Source organism: Phascolarctos cinereus, unplaced genomic scaffold (genome assembly GCF_003287225.1).
Source record: "Phascolarctos cinereus isolate Bilbo 61053 unplaced genomic scaffold, phaCin_HiC Scaffold_726;HRSCAF=1367, whole genome shotgun sequence".
Taxonomy (NCBI): domain Eukaryota; kingdom Metazoa; phylum Chordata; class Mammalia; order Diprotodontia; family Phascolarctidae; genus Phascolarctos; species Phascolarctos cinereus.
This window is the reverse complement of record NW_027556098.1, coordinates 12,626,062-12,648,383: the sequence shown is the minus strand read 5'-3', so window position 1 is coordinate 12,648,383 and position 22,322 is coordinate 12,626,062. Positions and strand designations below refer to the sequence as shown.

General features: G+C 38.8%; 1 protein-coding gene across 7 annotated transcripts in view; it reads left to right on the top strand.

The window, feature by feature from the left end:
* TBL1X (transducin beta like 1 X-linked) overlaps nt 1-22,322 on the top strand; it is a 371,320-nt gene that overhangs the window by 311,016 nt on the left and 37,982 nt on the right. For all 7 annotated transcript variants that reach the window (XM_021006254.2, XM_078146115.1, XM_021006255.2 and 4 more), the window contains 2 exons: nt 1,252-1,397; nt 9,693-9,954. In XM_021006254.2, the coding sequence (XP_020861913.1) occupies nt 1,252-1,397; nt 9,693-9,954 (408 nt within the window). The remainder of the gene's footprint in view (nt 1-1,251; nt 1,398-9,692; nt 9,955-22,322) is intronic.

Genomic DNA, 22,322 nt, shown 5'->3' with positions numbered 1-22,322 from the left:
AAATCCAACCCTGACCATTTATGTAGCTGGGTGATGCAATGAGTAGAGTGCTGGGCCTGGGGTCAGGAAGATCTGAGTTCAAATCCAGCCACAAACACTGGGTGTGTGATACTGAGCAAGTCACTAAACCTCTATTTGTCTCAGTTTCCTCATCTGTAAAATGGGGGTAATAATAGAACCTCCCCTCCCAGGGTTTTTGTGAGGATCAAATTAAATAATAATTGTAAAGTGCTTAGTACAGTGCCTCGAACATAGTAAGCACTATGTAAATGTTAGCTATTATTATTGTTATTGAGGGTTTTTTGCCATCCACTTAAACACACACACACAACACTACTCAAGCTTCTTTTCTTTAAACACCATCATAGTTCTACCGTGTTTAAATCCAAGCTCCCCCCCCCAAAAAAAGGGCTTAATTCTAGGATAAACTTTTAAGTTGCTAGAGTTTTATCACCCCCAGCTTGCTAAGAAGGTGACAATTCAAGAAACAAGGAAAGGATGATGGAGAAAAGCCCACAGTTAACTGGCAGCTAATATCAGCAATAGGGAGAATTCCTTATTTATTTCTATTGACAAAAATGCTTAACTCCAGAAAAGAGATCCAGATGAGAGTATCATCTTTTCCTGTTGCCTCATCATAAAATTAATTTGTTCTACGTGTCCAGGGGTAGCTCTGAGCTGAGGATTTTCCTTTCCTTATCTTCTGTTAAAGAATGGCTCCCTTGTGTGAACCCTAGCAGGACTGGGGCCATATACAACCTGTGCAAAAAAAGAGATCCCAGGGTTGAGCTTCTGGAAAGATTGATACTAATCAAGGGAGAAAAGAGATTTGAGTCAAATGTTTATCGGAGCGAGATTCAGTCAGAATATATTCCCTATTCTTTTTGGATTTTTAATTATTTTCATACATATATATATATATATATATGTATGTGTGTGTGTGTGTATATATATATATGTATATACACATATACACATATATATATATATGTATAGAAACTGATTGTTTTATTCCTAAATGTGTTTTCCTTCTCACAGCCCAGTTTTTCATTTTCCAAAAAAAGCTCCCATCTTCCCTACTCTCCTCTTTCCCCCTCCCCACCCCCCCAGCTATTTCTTCACCTACATGACCCAAAGCCAGTACTGCTGGATTCTGAGTTAATTTCTACACGTTGGAGTTTTAGAAATAAACGGATGTGCAACTGTCAATGAACTTGGTTTTCATGTCATGGCTTGTTTTCCTGCTTTTAGGTTTTTCCCATTCGGCCTTCACATTTGGTATTGAAAGTCACATCAGTCAATCCAATATCAATGGAACACTAGTGCCACCTGCTGCCCTCATCTCCATTCTTCAGAAAGGCCTGCAGTATGTGGAAGCTGAGATCAGCATCAATGAAGTAAGTCCCTTTGTTGCCACAAGCAGAACATACATTTGGGCAGTTACAGGTGTGCTTTAGTTAGAAGCCAGCCAGAACAATCCCATGTTTGGGGAGATATGTTTGAAAACTTCTAATGTCTCAGAAAACAAGTATTAATTAAATACTTATTTCCAGAAAGGTACTTGACAGAAATTTTAAGTGTTTCACCTTTGCTTTTAATTTGCTTCATAAATTTGGGACTTCTGGTTACCTAGAAGTAAAAATAGCAGCAAGCTTTCTGTGCTCTTTACACATCTGTGTTTTCTGTATATATAGAATAGCGATCATGTTTAGTATGTAAACAACACATTTTCAAATCATAAAAAAGTACACAGCCCCTTTTCATCGACTTAATATTTTGGTGTTATGCTAATTTGGTGAGCACACTTCACAGGGTGTCTTGTCTCTCTTCTTTTTACTCTGCAAGCAGGTGGGTAAAAAAGTGACCACACAGGAAAGACAGATGGTACTGCTTTACCTGAATTAAACAGAATAAAGAAGAGGTTGTGATCTCAAGGTTTACAGTAATTTTCCAGCATTATTTTATTATTATTTCTTCCTTAAAAGAGTGGAATTGGAGCAGAAAACTAAAGCATGGTTTTATATATATTATTTAGTTAGTTAGTTTTCAGCATTCACTTCCATAAGATTTTGAGTTCCAAATTTTCTCCCCATCTCTGCCCTCCCCCCCACCCCCCCAAGATGGCATGCAATTTGATATAGTCTCTACATATACATTCATACTGAACCTATTTTCGTGTTAGTCATGTTATTAAGAAGAATTAGAACCAATGGGAGAAACTATGAAAAAGAAGAAACAAACAAAAAAGTAGAAAAAGAAAGTAAATAATATTCTTTGATCTGCATTCAGACTCCATAGTTTTTTTTCTGGATGTGGACAGCATTTTCCATCATGAGTCATTTGGAGTTGTCTTGGATCCTTGCATTGCTAAGAAGAGCCTATCAAAGTTAGTCATGGCACATTGTGGCTGTTACTGTGTACAGTGTTCTCCTGGTTCTGCTCGTTTCACTCAGCATCAGTTCATTCAAGTCTTTCCAGGTTTTTCTGAAATCTGCCTGCTCATTATTTCTTATAGCACAGTAGTATTCCATTACATTCATATAGCACAACTTGTTCAGCCATTCCCCAATTGTTGGACATCCCCTCTATATCCAATTCTTTGTCACCACAAAAAGAACTGTAAAGCATGGTTTTAAACAAAAACCTGAAATAACTTAATTCTTTCCTCCCACCTAATCCCCCTCCTCTTTCCTCCATGATTTAAAAATATTAAATGAAAGAACAATTCTTTTATAAGCTACTTTGGCTTCAACAAACTCTTCTGACATAATTTCCTTTGTGGCGGACCCTTCACTTTTATCCATTTTCCTCCCATTTTTTTTCCTGTGGTCCTTCCTTCATTTTAGGTTTCTGAGATGTGTTTTTCATTTGAATAGCTTCTTCATGGCCTTCCAGAGTTTCAACAGAATTGTGTTTCTCAGCTGCATACATATACCTTCACCTGTTACACTCACTGTTACTTTGTAGCATCCTTGTCTTCCCTGCAGATACCAATTATTCCCAAATTTTTTAACTACAAGAATCCCTTTTTATGTTAAATAACTTCATAGATACCAACCTGAGCGTAATTGTAGAATCATTGGTATCCATTTGGTTAAGAAAATAATACAAATTATTGCTTGATTTCTCAATGGGTAGGGGAGGGGTGGAGAAAATTTGGAACTCAATTTTAAAAATGAAAGTTAAAAGAGAAAAAAAATATTGCAAGTACACAAAGATTCTGTAATTTCAGCAGGGAGACCTTCCTACTCAAATCCAGATGCAAACTGCAAGACTTAGGTAATAGATCCTAGAAAGTTGTCTGAGTCACATAGAGAGAAATTAAGTGACTTACCCTTAGATCATACAGCTAGTATCAGAGGCAGAATTGGAACCCAGCTCTTATTGACTCCAAGCCCAGCACTCTATCCTATGCAGCAGAAAGCATATTTACAAACAGCTACCATATATTCAGTAATATTTTAGATGAGTTTGTATTTTATTAATCATAGCAACATCTGTATATAATTTCAGATAAAAATACCAACATCAGGTATCAGTATAGCAAGGTTATGTTTCCTTATTTAGTGAAATTATTTTGTTAGAAGCCAGTAAAGAATGAAATGACCATCCTTGGTGTGCATATAGATTGGAGGAACCCTTGTAATGATTCTGTATTTGTTCCCCACCCACCACCCTCATCCCACAGAGACAGAATCACCGCCTTGAACGCTTAAAAATTTCCTCATAACCTTCGCTCTAATCCAGTTTGCACAGCTGGTAGAACCAATCACTCATCCACTTTTTCTGAAGCCTGAAGTATGGTGGTGTTCACACGGGTGCCGTGTACTCCAAAATATTTGAACAGACCTCCCTCCCAAGGCTGCTAAGTAATCAGTCTTGTTACAAATCTCCTCATCCTCCATTTCCCTCCAGACTCAGGAGTAGGACAGTTTGCCTAAAAATAATCATCCCATCTTTGCTATTTCCTCATCGTAGGCTTCTTTTAGCACAATCCCAATTATGGCAGCTTCTGTTGTTTGTTTCAGGAGTGCTGCGTTCAGATGCATTGACAGGACAGGCATGCTTGGCATTCTGATCCTAACGTCTTTCAAGTTCTCCTACTCTTGTTTTCAATTGCATATTTCCCCTGTCCTTTCCACTTAGGAAATTTCTTTTTCTTGGATCTTTAATCTCCCCCAAATCCCTTTTTTTTAAATTGTGTGAAGTCTTTTGCCCATTTCTCTTTCCCCATAATACCTCTTCTAAATTAGGCTATATCTCTTCTCCCCAATAACTCCCTCCTCTTTTGTCTTTCTTTATCCAAGGGTGCTTCTTATGTCTTCTCCATGCTCTCTCAACTGCCTGTTTTCCTCTCTTCCCACTGTTCATTTAAGTGCTTGCTCAATATGTTTCTATTCTATCCCATATCTCAGGAAGCCTTTCCTACTCTTCCACAATAGGTCATGGGATGTAGAATGGAGCCCAAGAGATCATCAATTTATAGATTGTAAAAATAAATAAAATAAAAAGGTCCTCAGAGGCGTTAAACTCCCTCCCTCCCACCTCCTCTTACAGACGCAGAAATCGAAACTTAGCAAGATTGTGACTTGTCTGGTCACACAGGTAGTAAGCATTAAAGACGGGATTTGATCTCTTGTCCACTGATTCTCCCACACCATCTCCTCCCGGGAACCCCCTTCACAGGTTTAACTCACCCAAGATCATGTAGACAGTGATAATATAATGAGAGGTGAAATGAAATAACTCCCCATTTATCACTGATGTCTTTAGAAGTTAAAGGAAAAAAAAGAGACAGAGTTTTAAAATGTTTAAGTGAGAGGGGTTTTAATAATTAATTTAGGCAGTTATGGTTTCTAATATAATTGTTGCCAGGGTCAAACAAGTACATATTCTTTTTTCTTTAGTTACTGCTTGTATTCAAAAGTAACTTAGGTTTTTGTAATACTGCTGACTGAATTTAGTCAGTTCATTGCTGAAAATGTCACAGCGAAAACATGTGCAAAATGTACTTTCTAATGCATTTATACATCAAGTCAGGGCCAGCTCTGCAGGTTCAGATTTCATATGGTTATAGTGTGTGAATGTGCTTAGACTAAAAGGAATTTTCTGCTGTGTGTGGAGAACTGTGCAGGGCTCTCAAAATCAGAATCTTAAATTGATGTAGATACGAGCTAGGAGTCCAGCTGGGAGGAGGAGCTCATCCAGATAGGAAATTTAAATATTTCTGTAATTGTTCAGTTAATGGAATCAATATTTGGTCAAGGTCTAAACCCAAGAATGGATTTCACATTCACCTCAAATAAAATCTTAATCCAAGGTTGGTAAATAATTTATTTTAATATATGAAATGAACAGATTCCATAGAAGTCAGGTCTGGATTCATGCAGGGTAAATTAACTCTTGAAGACACCCATGACTTGGACTTGAAACTTTAAAAGAGCTAATTTTAGCACATGTAAAGGCGGGTTATTCATAAAGATTTCCTAAGCTCCAAAAATAATATCGATTTTAGTACAAAAATGTGCACTAGTTTCTGAATTTCCTTAGTATATAAGTGAGAGTACTTATGAGTCAATTTATCAAACATTTGTTAAATACCTTCTAGGTAGTAGGTCTTACTGTGTGAGAAATAACACGGCATAGGACATAGGGGGCAAGTCTTCAAGTCAGAAATAGGTTCCAGTCCTGCCTCTGAAACACCTAGCTCTGGGACCATGAGCAAGTAATATAATCTCCAGATGCTCTTAGCGTCATCAACCAAAAATCTCTTATTTACTCAATCCAGTGCCCTTTTTTCAAATCCTCATATTTCTTGACCTCTCTGCTGTTTGACATCATGAGGCATCCTCTCTTCTTGCAAAGCATTTCTCTGTTTTCATGGCACTGCTTTTTTGGTTGGTCTTCCTCCTACTTGACTGGCACTACTTTTTTTTGGTGGGGGGAGGGGGGGTGGCTAGGCAGTGGGGGTTAAGTGACTTGCCCCAGGGTCAGTTAGTAAGTGGGTCAGATTTGAACTCAGATCCTTCTAACTACAGGGCCGGTGCTCTATCCACTGCACTGCCTAGCTGCCCCCTGACATTGCTTCTTAATCTTTTTTGCTAGATTGTGAATCTTCTCACACCTGTAACTGTGGGTATGCCCCAACACTCTGTTCTGAGTCATGAGCTCCCCCCATGGTCTTTCACTCAATGGCCACATCAGCTTCTGTGGGTTTCATAATTGCTGTATCTGTGCAGACTCCCTGACCCATACATCCATCTTTAATTATTCTTCTCGATTCCAGTCCTCCCATCACCAGCCACCTACTAAATATTTCAAACTGGAAGTTGGACAGATCTCTCCAACTCATCATGTCCAAGAGAGAAGTCATTCTTTCCCAACTCGTCCTCAAACTTGCCCCACTTCTGAGCCTCCTTATCTGTGTTGAGTATGCAGACTTGCTTTTACTTGGGTTGACAAGGTGGCCCAGCGGATAGACCACTGGACCTGGAGTTGGGAAGATGTCTTCAAATTCGGTCTCAGACACTTATTGTGTGACCCTAGACAAGTCACTTTTCCTCTGTCTGCCTCAGTTCCGTCATTGGTAAAATGGGGATAATAATAGCACATATCTCCTAGGGTTGTCATCAAGATGAAATGAGATGAATGTTCACTGTTATCATTGTTCATCTTTGACTCCTTTCTCTCATGCCCTGTAGCCAGTCAGCTAGAAAATCGGTGCTTTTTACTAGCATCTCTCCAAGCTGCCATGTTCTCTCCACTGCCAAAGTCACACCCACAGTTTAGATTCTCAGTACCTCTTATCTGGACTGCTTCAGTAGCCTCTTAAATGATTTCTTTGCCTTATGTCTTTCTTTCTTCAGTCTGTCCTCCACACAGCTGCACAACTGATATTCCTAAAGCCCAAGTCTAACCATGAAACTCCGCTGCTCACGAAGCTTCTGTAGCTCCCTCTTGCCCATAGGATAACTCCTCTTTGGCATTTAATGACCTTCACAGTTTGACTTCCACATGTCTTTCTAGACTTATGTGCTCTTGCTTCTCCGCGCTCACTCTCTCATCCAGTCAAATTGACCTGCATGCCATTCCTTGTAGGTGACATTTCTTCTCCAGGCTCCATACCCCCCATGCCTGGAATGTTCTTCCTCCTGGCCTCTGCTTCTACAGCCCTAGTCAGAGCTTAGTTTGAGGGCCACCTCCTATGAAGCCTTTTGTTATCCCTTGAATTGAGGGAGGAACTATTTCCATTTTTGTCATTGTATCCCTAGTATGTATCACAGTTCTTGGCACATACTAGGTGCTTAATAAGTATTTACTAAATTGATTAAATTACAGATGAACTACCTGTTGCCATTAGTGAACGGAGTTTCCATACCAGTGAAGTGACAGGTCCAAAGATGAAATAAGATATGGTCCTCAAATCAATTGAAGGGATAAGACTTGTACAGTAATAACTATAATGCACAATAGAATGTGATGGTACAAAGGAGTAATCCAGACAAAATGCTGGAAGACATTTGAGGAGGAGAAGATCATTTCCACATGGAGGATGAGGGAAGGTTTTGTGTTGGAGGAGCTGAAACCTAAGTTGGGTCTTGGGGGAATAACAATAATAATAACAATAGTTAACATGTATATAGTGCTTACTACATGCTATACTTGGCACTTTACAGTTATTATTTTGTCCTCACAACAGCACTGGGAGGTGAGCAGTTATTATCCCCATTGTACAGATAAAGAAACTGAGCCAAACAGATCAAATGACTTGCCCAGGGTCACAGAGCTAGGAAATATCTAAGGCAGGATTTGAACTCAGGTCCTTCTGACTCTAGGCCCAGTGTTTTATCCACTGTGTTACCTAGCTACCCACCAGACTTGGAGAAATAGCAGTAGCAAAGGCAGATGAAGAATGGGAACAATAGGTAGACCATTTGGGCTGAAAGGACAAAACTAAAAAGGTAGATTAGAACCAAATTGTAAAGGACCTCGAATGCCAGAATGAGAATTGTGATATCAAGCACAGCATTTCAGGATATTCCCAATTCTCCGTGATATTGCTGAATAGGCACGTTTTTGCTTTTTAAAATTTTTCAATCTTAAGAAAAGCTATTTTTTTTCTTTTTAAAAATTAACTCTGCCTTTACCTTTTGCTACTGTCTCAAAGGTTTCATTTGTTTTGCTCCCCCTTTAATTTTTTTCTTTAAGATACATCAGGATACTATTTTCATACCAAAAGAATCAGTGACCTAATTTTATATATTATATAGAGAGACATTTATATATTTTATGTGTGTACATATTATATATATAATTTTATATATTGTTCTAAAATTTTGTCACATGACATCTTTCCTGACTCCCTGAGGTATCAGTGCCTTCTCTCCCAAAAAATTACCTTATACTTATGTGCTTATTTTTTGTATGTATATACAATGTATGTGTGCTTATATTTTATATTGTGTTGCTTATATTAAAGAATGTATATAGTGCAGTATATAAGATACATTTTACATTAGTACAGTATACAATGTGTTATATGTGGTGCAACATGCATATATAAGCAATTACCAGTACATGCGTACTATGCACATTATTATTCTGTACAAACATATACATATTATATGATACATATGCAATACTACTTCTCACTTACTACATGCATCCTTATATAAATATATACAGGTATGCATTACGTCATACAGCATACACGTATAAACAGTACTACTGCATATACTACATGCATTAGTATATGTTATAACATATACATCATATGCATACATATATAAGCAATACCTCCACGTAATCTACTACATGCATTATTATGCACACATAATATATACTTGTTATGTACAGATACACTAGACAATGCTACTACAAGATACAGAATAATGTATGTAGTATGTAGTACAACAAACAATATAAACAATAATATTACATCTATACCACATGCTTGATATACATATTATAATCTTTACATTATATGCACGTGTATAAGCAGTACTGTGACGCCTACCATATAGATTATGTGCATATGTAAACAATACTGCTATATGCGTAGTGATGCATGTGCTATGTAGAATGACATGCATGTGTGGACAATACTTCTACAAATGACGTGCCTAATAATGCATGTAGTGTGTGTCATAGCATGCATACATAATAACAATAAGAATAATAGTGTACAGCCTCAGACACATAACACTCACCAGCCGTGTGACTCTGGACAAGTCACTTAACCCCAGTTGCCTCACCAAAAAAAAAAAAAAGAAGAAGAGTAGCGTATTTAGTGGCTTTGTGTACATATGTATATTGTCACTCCTTGGGGGAACGGGCAGTTTCCTTGCTGTAATTATATGTCCAGTGCCTAACATAGAGTAGGTACCTAATGAATGCTTATTGATTGAAGAAAGAGTTCTAGCTCTGGAATTAAAAGACCTGGCTTAAGATCCTGTCTGGGACACTTAGCTCCTGGGTGACTATGGGCCAGTAACCTCACCTCTAATGCCTTGGCTTCTTTGTCTGTAACACAAGATGGCCTTTGGAGGCCTCTCTGCCTCAGTCTACGCTCCTGTGACCCTGGGATTGACTCAGCCTGTCCACAGGAGATTGTTCAGTGCTGACTCTTCTCAAAGAATCGCCTTTCTCTCTAGAAAAGAGCCTATAACCATCATCGGTGTTTTCTCTTCCAGGATGGTACAGTCTTTGACGGCCGCCCCATAGAGTCCCTATCGCTAATAGATGCCGTGATGCCTGATGTTGTACAGACCCGACAGCAAGCATTCAGAGAAAAATTAGCTCAGCAGCAAGCCAATGCAGCAGCAGCAGCTGCAGCCGCCGCTGCCGCCACGGCCGCAGCAGCTGCGGCCACCCCAGCAACCGTCTCTCAGCAAAACCCACCAAAGAATGGAGAAGCCACTGTGAATGGGGAAGAGAATGGGGCACATGCAATAAGTAAGTGCAGGACCCGCATGGCTCTTTGGTGCTAGCACTGGGTTTTCTGTCTCAAGTGGTAAAGAGTGGAAAAGTTGGGAAGAATTCATCTATTTTTTAAAAATCCCTATGTATTTGAGTTCAACCCTTCTATGTCATGTACTGAAAAAATCTGAGGTTTCCTTTAGTATGAATATTTTCTTTACTAGTCTAGATCTTAGTAGATAGATGATGGATGGAAGGAAGGAAGGGGGGGAAAGAAAGGCAAGAAGGAGAGAGAAAAAAAGGGAGAGAGGGAAAGAGAGAGGAAAGAAGAAAGGGAGGGAGGGAGGGAAGGAAGATAGGAAAGAAAAGATCAGGGAAACTGCTTAAGAACCTAACGTGTGCCAGCTCACTGTGCTAAGCTCTTTAAAAATATTACTTCTTTTAATCCTCACAAATTATAGGATCTTAGACCATAAATCTGGAAGAAACCTTTAGTGCCGCCTAGTAATTCAACCCTCTCATTTTACAGATGGGGAAACTGAACCCCAAAGAGCTGAAATGACTCCCTCAGCTAGTTAAATGGCTAAGTCTAAATCTGGATTCAGTGTCGCTAACTGTGTTTCAGTCATACACTTTGTGCTAGTGGATAAAATGGTGAACTTTGGGACAGGAGGTTTTGAGTTCAGATCCTCCCTCAGAATCATTTGAGCTGTGTACAAGTCACATGACATGGGCCTCTGTTTTTCCAGCTGTAAAATAAGGATAATAATAGCACCTATTTCAAAGGATTGTGTAAGGATCAAATGATATATGTAAAATATTTTACAAATGTTGTTATTATCATTATCATTCATCTTTCCAGATTTGACCTGCCTGGTCCTCTGACAGCAGATACACTGTTGTTTTCCGAACCTATATTCAAAGCATTTCTAGTCTTAGAATAACAGTCGGAAATTGCACTTTGCTAGCTTAGCCAGGATCATTTTGCCACCACAGCGAAGTATTTTAGCAGGATTTTAGTAGAGACACTAGACAGTTAACAGAGAATAATAGTATCTTGGGGTCATTTGCTCCAAACTCACAGCTAGTACTTTAGTCCCTTTGATGATATCCAGCTTCTGTTCAGACATAATTAGTGAAAAGGGAACTGAATATCTAAGAATTCCATTTTATACCAAAAAAAATTCCTTTACTGGCCCAAATTTGCATCCCTATAACTTCCACCCATTTTGGTCTTTGTTTCACCCCAATAGAACAATACAAAAGAAATTTATTTGCTCTTCCCAACAGCTAACTTTTAGGTATTAAAGATGTTATTGTAACTCTGCCTGAGTCTTCTTTTTCCAGGTTAAATATTCAGGGCTTCATCTTATATGATGTCCAGGTCCTTCATCAACTTTGTCAGCATTTTCATTGTCCCCCTTAAACTGTGGTACCCAGAACATTCATTGCTCAAAATGTATTCTGATCAGTCCAGGATATGGTGGAATTATTTTCTCTCGTTTTGACAGTGATATTGCACCGCTGATTCATATTGCAGGCAACTAAGGTCCTTTGGTCTTTTCCAGAACTATTCTCAAAACCAGTTTTCCCATCCTGTATTTACAGTAGATATTATTATCGTAAGTGCATGGATTGATATTATAGCTATTATTCTTCATCCTGTTAGTTTGTTCCTACCATATATTTTTGAATCTTCAGCCCATACTTGCTGTCTATCACCTTGGTGACATCTACACATTTGGATAGGGTGACTTCTGTATCTTTGTCCAAGTTGTTAACGTTTTGTACTTTCCCTCTGAGATTATCTCCTATTTATTTAGAATGTATTTCATTTTATGTGGTAATCTGCGTATTTGTTTCCCCTGTTAGATTGTGAATTCCTCAAGGACCACAGGGACAACTTTACTTTCTTTGTATCTCCAGAACTTAGCACATAGGTGCTTAATTAATGCTTGTTGACCTGATCAAGATTCAGAACAAGAGGAGCAGCTAAGTGGCGCAGTGGATAGAGCACCAGCCCTGAAGTCAGGAAGACCTGAATTCAAATCTGGCCTCAGACCAAACACTTGACGCTTACTAGCTGTGTGACCCTGGGGAAGTCACTTAACCCCAATTGCCTTTTAAAAAAAAAAAGATTCAGAACAAGAAAGGGTCTTGATCTTATGGCAGGATTCTAGAGACTAATAACCAGCACTTTGAGTATGTTTGTCCGACCAGATCTAACTCTCCTGTTATCTAGTCTGCATTTTTCCATCTTCCACATGAAAATATCATTAAGAGGTTTTTGTTTAATGCTGTGCTAAAATTTGCTAAAATATACTGCGTTTATAGCACTCTTCTCATCTACCTTTTAACAGCCTCTGAGAAAATGAAATGAGCTTAGTTTGACATAGCTCATTGTTTGTATGCCCGTTTGTACATTAACTTTGTGCAAATAATCACCACTGACAGGAGTTCTCTGTTCAAGTGTCTCCAACAACACTTACTAGTTGGGGCAGCTAGCTGGCACAGTAGATAGATTGTTAGCCCTGGAGTCAGGAGGACCTGAGTTCAAATCTAGCCATAGACACTTAATAGAAAGTTACTTAACCCTGATTGCCTTAAAAAACAAAAACAAATAAACCAAAAAAACCACCACTTATTAGTTACATGACTGTGCAATTCACTCTCTGAACTCTCATGAGTTTTCTCATCTAAGTTGGGAATGATAAATAAAGTGTGCTGTGAATAAAACATCTTGTGAGGCATTGTGAGGCATAAAGTGCTGTGTCACTATGGCTTGTGTTCATCATTATTATTATCTGGTTAATAATCTTTAAAATTTGTCCCCCAAGAAAAAGAAGGAAAAAAGGGAAAAAGTGTCCAAGATCCACCTTTTCCCTTATTGTCACCTGTATCTCCTGTATATCTCAAAAATTAACTGCAGGGGTTTCCTTCATCTCATGGGCAAGTTCTTTCAGTACTGATTCATCTGGGCCCAGAGACTTGAATCAGCTGTGTGAAGCCACGGAATGTTCTCTTACCATGCGTCTGGATGCTTCGATCCCCTCTTAACTGTGTTTTTATGCCCTCCGTCATTTGAAGACCATTCTCATTGATGAAGAGGGAAACAAAATTAGCGTTTGGTGACTCAGCTTCTTCTCTGTCACCTGCTAATATTATCCCATCTGGCCTTACAGTAAAAGCCTTACACTTTCATATTCTTCTTCTTAATCCAAATAGAATTTTTAAGTCAGCTTGTGTCACACTTAGCATTTTTGGTAAGCCTCAGCTTACTCTAAGGCTTTCTGACACTGCTTTGACAAAGTCTGTTGTTGTGGAGTTGTTTCAGGCGTGTCTGATTCTTTCTGACCCCATTTGGGGTTTTCTTGGGAAAGGTACTGGAGTGGTTTGCCATTTCCTTCTTCAGCTCATTTTACAGATGAGGAAACTGAGGCAAACAGGGTTAAGGGACTTTCCCAGGGTCACACAGCTAGGAAATGTCTGAGGTCAGATTTGAACTCAGGAAAATGAGTCTTCTTACTCCTGGCCCAGCACTGTGTACACTAGCTTCCCAACAAGTCTGTACCACCTTTTTTTTTACTGGTCTTCAGTAATGTGCCCTTCTTTCCTCCTTCTGTCTGCATCCTTTTAACATACAAGCTCATTGGAAAGCTACTGATTCCGCTGTAACATTGGTGGAATTTTTTTTTAAGGTTTCTTCCTCTATTATTAATCTAGATCATTTTGTGATTGTTATTTTAAGAATTTCATTTTTGAGAGACTCCTGGCCTTGAGACAGTTTTCTTTAAGTTTGGTATAGCAAGAAGCTTACTAGCAAAACAAATCAGTCATTGATCAGACGATCTTAGCGGTGTATCTTAGTGTATATATGTTTACACACGTGTATGTGCTTATGTATATTTATATATATGTGCAGAGATAGGCATACATATGTACATACATCTACACCCACAGAGGTTTCAAATCCTTATCATCACTTTGTCTTCCCTGTCTGGAAACATTTTTATCTGTATTTATTAGAAAAGAATCTTCTATTTTCCCCACCTAACAGCAGGTATATATAGTGTTTTAATACATTAATATCAATCCTGTTTCTCATTCCTTTTTTCCTTACCCAAAAACTCTCTCATTTATTCTTTAGTCCTAAGATTTGTGAATTTCCATGCAGATTTATTATCTTGATAGATAATTAATCACTCAGTGAGCATTTAAGTGCCAGTTATATGCCAGGCACTATAGGTAACAATAATAATAATAATAATAATAATAATAATTGTGCCAGGCACTGTACTAAGTACTTTATAATCATTTTCTCGTTTAATCCTCACAACAAACTTATGAGATGGTAATAATAATAATAATAGCTAACATTTATATAGCACTTACTATGTGTCAGATAAAGTGCTAAGCACTTTACAATATTATCTCCTTACAACTCTGAGGTGGGTGCTATTTTGATCTTCATTCTACAGAGGAAGAAACACGTAAACAGAAGTGAAGGCACTTGCCTACTGTCACACAGCTTGTAAGTGCCTGAGGCTAGATTTGAACTCAGGTCTTCTTGACTATAGGCCCAGCGCTCTATCCACTGTGACACCACCTCCCTGCCCAGTAAAAGCAAAACACTTCCTGCCAACAGGAGCTTGCATTCTACTGGGAAAGACACACATACAAAATACAGTTAGCCCTTCCACATTGTAGGGGTTAGAGCACAGCACTCTCACAATCTGGAAAATCCACATAAAATATTTTGGCCCTCTCTTTTACCAGAGAAGTCTGAATTATTATGGCATTAAAAAGATAAAATATGTTGGTATCACACAATACTATACATATATTTTATGCAATTCTGAGTTTCTAAACTTTTTCTGTATTGTCTGCTGGCCTTCGCATGTGACCTGCAGCTTCTGCAAAACTCCCAAAAAATTCCCATTTAATTTCTTATGACAATGCATGATATATCACAACTGTGATGGGGAAAGTCAAGAGGTGGAACTTTTGGAATCCTCTGTAGGTACATGGTAATGGGGGGTGAGAGCGTGGGGACATCACCAGCAGCTAAGAGAATCAGGCAAGGCTTCATTGCAGAAGGTGGCATTGAGCTGTCCCTTGAAGAAGTTAGGAGTTCTGAGAGGTGGTACAGTTCCAGCATTGGCTACAGAGACATAAGATAGAGTATCACAAATCAGAAGCCATAAGAAGGCCTATTTGGCTGAACCATAGCATACATGAAGGGGAGTACAGTGTAATCAGGCTATAAAGGTAATTTAGGGACAGGTTGTGAAGAGCTTTTGAACACAAAAAAGTTTCTTTTTGATGCTAGAGATGCTATTCGATCCCTGTAATTTATTGGCTAAGGGAATGAACCTTGTCAGACCTGACTAAGAGTATCAGTTTGGCAGCTATGTGGAGGACAGATCAAAGGAGGAGGAAAAGGACCAATATGGAAAGAGAATATTTTGTAATAGCTTTTTGTAATGGCAGAGAACTAGAAGCTAAGGGCTTGCTCATCAACTGTAAGGAATGACTGGACAGATTTAAAGATATATAAATCTAAGAAATGATGAAAGGGATGGTTTCAGAGAAACCTGGGAAAACTTGTATAAACTGATTCAAAGTGAAGTGAGCAGAACCAGGGGAATAATTTACATAATGACACTATAAAGACAATTTTCAAAGACTTGGCAGCTTTGATCAAAATAAGGACTATTGATGAACCATGCTACCCATCTCTGGACAGAGAAGTAATGAACTCATGATTCAAAATGAGACATATATTTATTGAACATGATCTATGAGAAAATTTTTTTCTTAGCTTATGCATAGATGTTAAGAGAATTTTCTTTCTTCCTTCCTTCCTTCCTTTTTTTTCCTTTCTTTCTTCCTTCCTTCCTTCCTTTCAATGGCGGGGTGAGGTAAAAGAGAGATAATAGATTTTTTTTTAATTAAAAAAGGTTTAATATAATTTTTGAAAAAAGATAGGGTTTAGGCAGAATCTCCATTACATCTCTGACACACCCACCTTCAGGAAGACATATTTAACCATGGGCAAGTCACTTAAAGTTTCCTTATCTATAAAATGAGGGCTTGGATTTAATGTCTTCTAAGTTCTAAATTTATTATTCTTTGTCAAGTCTGTGTCCTGTAGTTTCCCCCTCAGTAAGTATTCACCAGCCACCACCACTTATCTTTTCCTTCTAATAACAGGATTCATTGCAGCTGTCAGAGCCTGTGAATATACCTTATTTTTTCTTATATTCTTGTTTTAGACCTTCATAGGTTCTAGTTTAATGCATTCTCTGAAACTTAGATACGCCTTTCCTCACATACTACCCAGTTTAAAAAAACGTAAGTAATCAACCTAAGAATTTCGTTTAACTGATTAATGAACTCAGTTGCCTTTGCCTTAAATCCCAAAATTCCATCTGTGGAAACCACAAATTCCATCTCAGTTCTTTATCCTGGATGGTCTCAATCAATAGCTTAGTGAAACCTATCATCTCAATGGATTTCTTCTTTCAGGATCAGGTTCAGAGGGTGTGGATGAGTGAGTCTGAATGTGTCTACGTGTCTGCTTATCCTACTTATATGACAACTGTGTTGCTAATTTGAAGATTGTGTTCCTCAGTCCAGCTGTACAGCTGTCAACAGAACTGTATAATTGAATTGATTACTGCATTGATGGCTTAAACCATTCAGACACCATGGTCCTTATCCCTATGGCCCCATGATATGTAACACTTGACAGCTGTCTGGGATTACGAAGACGCCTGCAGCCACACCCTGTAACAGCTTGACCAAAATGCAGAAGTACACACATATAAATTCAGAGAAAACATTTCTCTAACTCATGAATCAGATCAGGAATTTACTGCAAATAGTAAATATAACTCACTATAGCCTGGCTTGGAAAATTCTATGCTTGGGGTAAAAATAAGGAGACTTGATAACAGTCATCTCTGCAAATCCTCACCTAGAGAAATAATGATAAAATTTGGTTGGTGCTTAGAAAGAGGTCAAAATAAAAAAGGAAAGGTTTAATTTATTGTGTGTCTGACTCTGTGTATGTTCGTATATTCTTAGTTACCAAGCTGTATTAAATGAATTTTTTCTTCTGAAGTGGCCGTGTGTGTGTGTGTGTGTGTATGTGTGTGTGTGTGTGTGTGTGTGTGTGTGTGTGTGTGTGTGTATGTCTTGAAGTCTCTGTGTTTTAAAGAAAACTGTTTTTGTAAGTGCCTGCTATATGCAAGAAGGCACTGTGCTAGGCACAGATACAAAGCCAACTTTTGGCTTTAATGACTCGTCTAGTCTGCTGGAGGGATCCTGCAGGTAGAAACATAATTAAATCCAAGGTTCTGAAAGAGGGTTTTACATAGGAAACACTTCAGAGGAACTTTGAATATAGGGGTTCCGAGTGGCAGAGATAATAAGAAAAGATATCATTTCAGACCTGATGGGTCAGACAGGAGATAATATGCTGACTTTATGGAACAGCCAGTCATTGTAGCACCATAAAATTAGGGCTGGAAGGTACCTTAAGGGTCATCTTACCTAATAGAAGAGAAAACTGATGATGGTCAACATTATAAAAAACAGTGGAGAGATGAAGTAAGAATGACAATTGAAAAAAAGGCCATCATCATATTTAATGGTTAATATATGACCAATAACCACCATGGAGAGAGCATTTTCAGAGAATTAGAAGCCAAATTGTGATGGATTAAGAAGTGACCAGGCTCAAGAAGTTGGGAAAAATGAGGAAATGGCAGTGATAAATATGGATGCGTTTTCCTAGGCATTCAGCTATAAGATGATAATTTAAGGAGATGACAGTCAAATGAAAAGTTTTTTTATGATGATAGGATAGGTCTGAATATGTAAGCAAGAGTAGAAGGAGACAATAGATAGGGAAAGATCAAAGATGTCAGGGGTAGTGATCATTGAAGAGGAGACCAGACAGATAGGACTGTGAGAGTAGGAGAGCCAGTGATCTTGACAAGAAAAAGAGGCACTAGGGGCAGCTAGGTGGCGCAGTGGATGGAGCATCGGCCCTGAAATCAGGAGGACCTGAGTTCAAATCGGCCTCAGACCAAACACTTGACACTTACTAGCTGTGTGACCCTGGGCAAGTCACTTAACCCCAATTGCCTAAAAAAAGGAAAAGAAAGAAAGAGAGAGAGGTACCATCTCCTCAGAGACAAGGGGGGAGCAAACGAGGTGGGAAGGTGTGAGGTAGAGGAAAAGGGGGAGTTTTTGGAATACAGCTTCAGATTTGTCAGCAAAAACCAGGGAAGCAGCCTCTCCTGGGAAAAGAAAGTAGGCAAGGTATCCTTAGGGCATAAGAGAGGAGATGGTTTGGAACAGCTGCTGGTGGGAATGCCATGGAGAGTTCACCATGGAATAATGAAAAGGCTTCTTTGTAGCAATCAGAGCACAGTTGAGATGAGATAAGATGAATTGGTAGAGGACCCAGACAGTAAAGTTTTATGCCTTCCTGCAGGGTGCAGCACCGGAAGAGAGAGAACCCACTTGTTCTCTTAATCTCCAGGAAAAGCAATTCACATTGGTGTACCTCTGAAGATTTTGTGTCTTAGTACAGATAGATGATATTTAGTCAGATAAGATCTGCAGTGTCTTAAATTGCACAGAGGAAAAGAGCAAAACATTGCTTTGAAAGCCTTTGAGAAATCTCCTTTGAAGACAGTAATGTTATTGATTGCAGGTGATATTGGAACTGATTTAAAATTACTCATTAACTGGCAACTATTAAGCTAGTTGATTTCTGGTTCACTGTATATGTCAGGGAGGCAGTGTTTCATGGTGGATAAAATGTCTGAGTTGAAGCCAGGCAGACTTCGGTTCACCTCCTGCCCTTGACTCTTATTAAATATATGATGCTGGGCAAATCACTTAAGCTCTATACACCTCAGACCACTATTTTAAGACTATAAATTATATAGATAGCACTTATATAGCAATTTAAGGTTTGCGAAACACTTTACTTATGTTACAACAACACTGTGAAGTAGGTGCTATTTTTATCCCCATTTAGCAGATGAGGAAACTGAGGCAGAGAGGTTCAGTGACTTGGCCAGAGTCATACAGCAAAGTATCTGAGGCAAGATTTGAACTTGGGTTTTCCTAAATCCACTCTATCCATGGATCCACCTAGCTGCTGCTATAGTTAGAGTGCTGTGGTATCTGCGGGATGGCAGGAAGATTTCACACCAAGGAAAGTACAGGTCCTTAACGTATTTACATGTACCACTGATATTTAGACTCTTCAAATTCAAGGGCAGTTCGTTCTATAAACTATCATTTGGTTTCGTTTTCTGCGTCATTTTGCAGAACCTGGAACTCTCTGCAGTCCTCTCAGTCTTCCCAAAAACATCGTCTTGGTCCCTGGCAAATAGTATGGTTTTTTGTTGTTGCTGCTGATTTTTGGAGGGGGAAGGTTGTTTGTTTTTTTAAGTGCCCAAATACTACCTCCCTAAAAAGCCTAGTAGGTTCCGCTTTTGTTTAGGAAGACGATATCGAAGTTCCTAAAATAGACAGTAATTGTCGTATCCTAGAACATCCATCAAGACGTCACAAAACAACGGGGACAGCAGCCATTCAGAAAGAACAGCGCTGTTTGAACAGAGGCTTTCCAGATAGAGAGTGTTGACATCAGAAACACTGTGATTCCTGATGAATGGCTCACAGAGAAGAGCACCCCTGAAAGGATCTTACCTTTTCAGAGAAATGACATTCAGGCAGACACTTGCCTTACAGTTTCCCAGTGGGCCTGTATGAATTAGGCTGCTCAGACAAGATGTTAGTGTGATGCCCCTGATTGTGGTGGTACTGTGTCACCAGCAGCAACGTGGCGGTGCCCACTGTAATGAAGACCGGGACTCAGAGGACCAAGGTTTAAATATAGAATCTGCCTCCATCAAGCTATGTGACTTTTGGCAAATCACTTTATTACTATGTATCTATATATTATTACTCTGTGTATTTGTTTACTTTTTTATAAAAAAAAAAGTAATTTGCACTATTTCACGGCTAAGTTCTCTTCCGGCTTTGAAATCCTATCATTCTGAGACTAGTGAGATAACTTTATTATATATTTAAATGGAATAGCAAGTAGTACATAATGGATTTGCAGTTTCATGTGCAATATTTTTTATTATACTCTGTTATGGAAATGCTTGTCTTGTCCCATAAATTAAAAATAAAACAAAATTTTTTAAAAGACTGATGGGGAAAAAATTTTAACAAGAATTTGGATAGCATAAACAACTGCTTCAACTGGTTTCTAGAGGGGAGGTTCAGAGTATGTGTTGTGGGGAAAGTCATCAAGCAGAATGAAGTCAGCAGAAACAGAACTGCATACACACCGACTACAACTATATAAACAGAAACCAAGAAGGAAGGAAGGAAAACTAGGCCAGAGGTGGCTGATCTTTCGCCTGGCCCACAGGGGACCCAGAACACAAGCATTTTCTTTGGCCTGTTAGACATTGCTTGGTTTCTTCTGCCTTGTTTGAGGATAAATTTGGGGTAAGATTTTTATACTCTTGCCTCTGTATGATCATTTGAATGCTAGTTTTTCTTAATAGTTAAGCTTATAATTTAAAAAAAATTAAAGGAAAAAATCATCAACCCTCAAATAATGTGAGACCCAGTATTGCTTATTTAGTGTATGAGTCATGAACTTTGCATTCTTATGATATCATCACTACTGTTTTTTTTTTTTAATCAAGTAACAGAAATACATCATAGATGCTGTTCACCTCTAAACTGGTGATGGTGTCATTGTTTCATAGCAGGACCCGGGAGATATTTGTAACTATGATGGCAGTGTGTACTAGATGAGTGTGCAAAGAACAATGGGTTAGAAATCAGTGGCCCTTGGTTTGAATAATTCCAGGTCTGCAAATTAATGTCTGTGAAACTCTAGGCAACTTGCTTAACCTCTCTGGGCCTCTCCATTGAATCATCTATAAAATGAGATGGTGGCCTACAAGAGGAACTGCTATATCAGCAATTCTCAAACTTTTTGGTCTCAGGAACCCTTTGTACTCTTAAAAATTGGAGATTCTCTACAGAGCTTTTGTTTACATGAGTTACATGGCTATCATTACTTAGTGTTAGAAATTAAAACATTATTATTTTGTTGTCGTTGTTGTTAAGGTGTTTGTCATGTCTGACTCTTTGTGACACTTTTTGGAGTTTTCTTGGCAGAGTTGCTGGAGTGGTTTGCCATTTCTTTCTCCAGCCCATTTTACAGATGAGGAGCTGAGGCAAACAGGGATAAGTGACTTGCCTAGGGTCACACAGCTAGTATTTGAAGCCAGATTTGAACTCAGGAAGATAAGTCTTCCTGATTCTAAGCCCAGTGCTCTATTCACCTAGCTGCCCTAGTGTTATTACAAAAATAAATTTTGCCTCTACGATCCCCTGAAAAAATCTCAGAATCCCTTAGTGGTCCCTGGACCACACTTTGAGAATCACTGGGCTAGATTTCATTGTTGTTATCACAATGTTCTTTTCAGTCATGATACAAACAATGCATGATAAAGTAGAATGCAGATTAAAAACTCTGCAGGCTGCCTGGGAGACCTAGCCTTCTGCTGACGTAGCCAATATCTGCAAAGCCCTGACTTAACTCACAAAGTGGTCCATACATGCTGCTCACAACAAGAAGGCTGCTTAAAACCATATCTGAAGGAAAACTGCCCCTATCTTGAGAGCAACAATGAAATCACCAGCTAAGAGCTGGTGAGATTCCTAGTCTGAATTCCATTTTCTGTTTCCTCCTACCTAGCCTGAATCTCAATTCCTGACCAGTAGTCATGTACTTGGACTCTTCTCGAGACTAAGTAATTTGGACCTCTAGAAGTCAACTCACTTTACTTCCTGTCCAAATACCCTGCTTTTTCTGTGTCCCCAAGTCTAAATTGCTCCTTGAGATATCAATCTTTGGCTCATAGATCTTAACCACATTTTCCCTTGGATTTGATTAATGAATTCCCACCCTTAGCCATCTGCTTTGAGCTGGAAGTTTGTCCGTGTCTTCCAGTTTGGCCTGACACCCTAGACTTTTATCTTGACCTTAGCATCAGGACTTACAATCCTCCCCTGACTTGGCCTTTAGCCCTACATTTTCCTGTCCTCACCGTGGCCGCTCATAACTGAAAAATCTCATGCATCTGACGCCATCTCTCCATTCACAAAGCCACCTCCCTAGTTTATTACCTCTTACTTTCATCTCCTCTCACCTAAACTATTGTAATTGCCTCCTAATTGGTTTCCCTGCTTCAGGACTCTACCCCTCTTCAATCCATCATCAATATAGTTTTAAACACCACTAGGTATTCCTTACTTTTCCTCACATGATGAACTTCAATCTT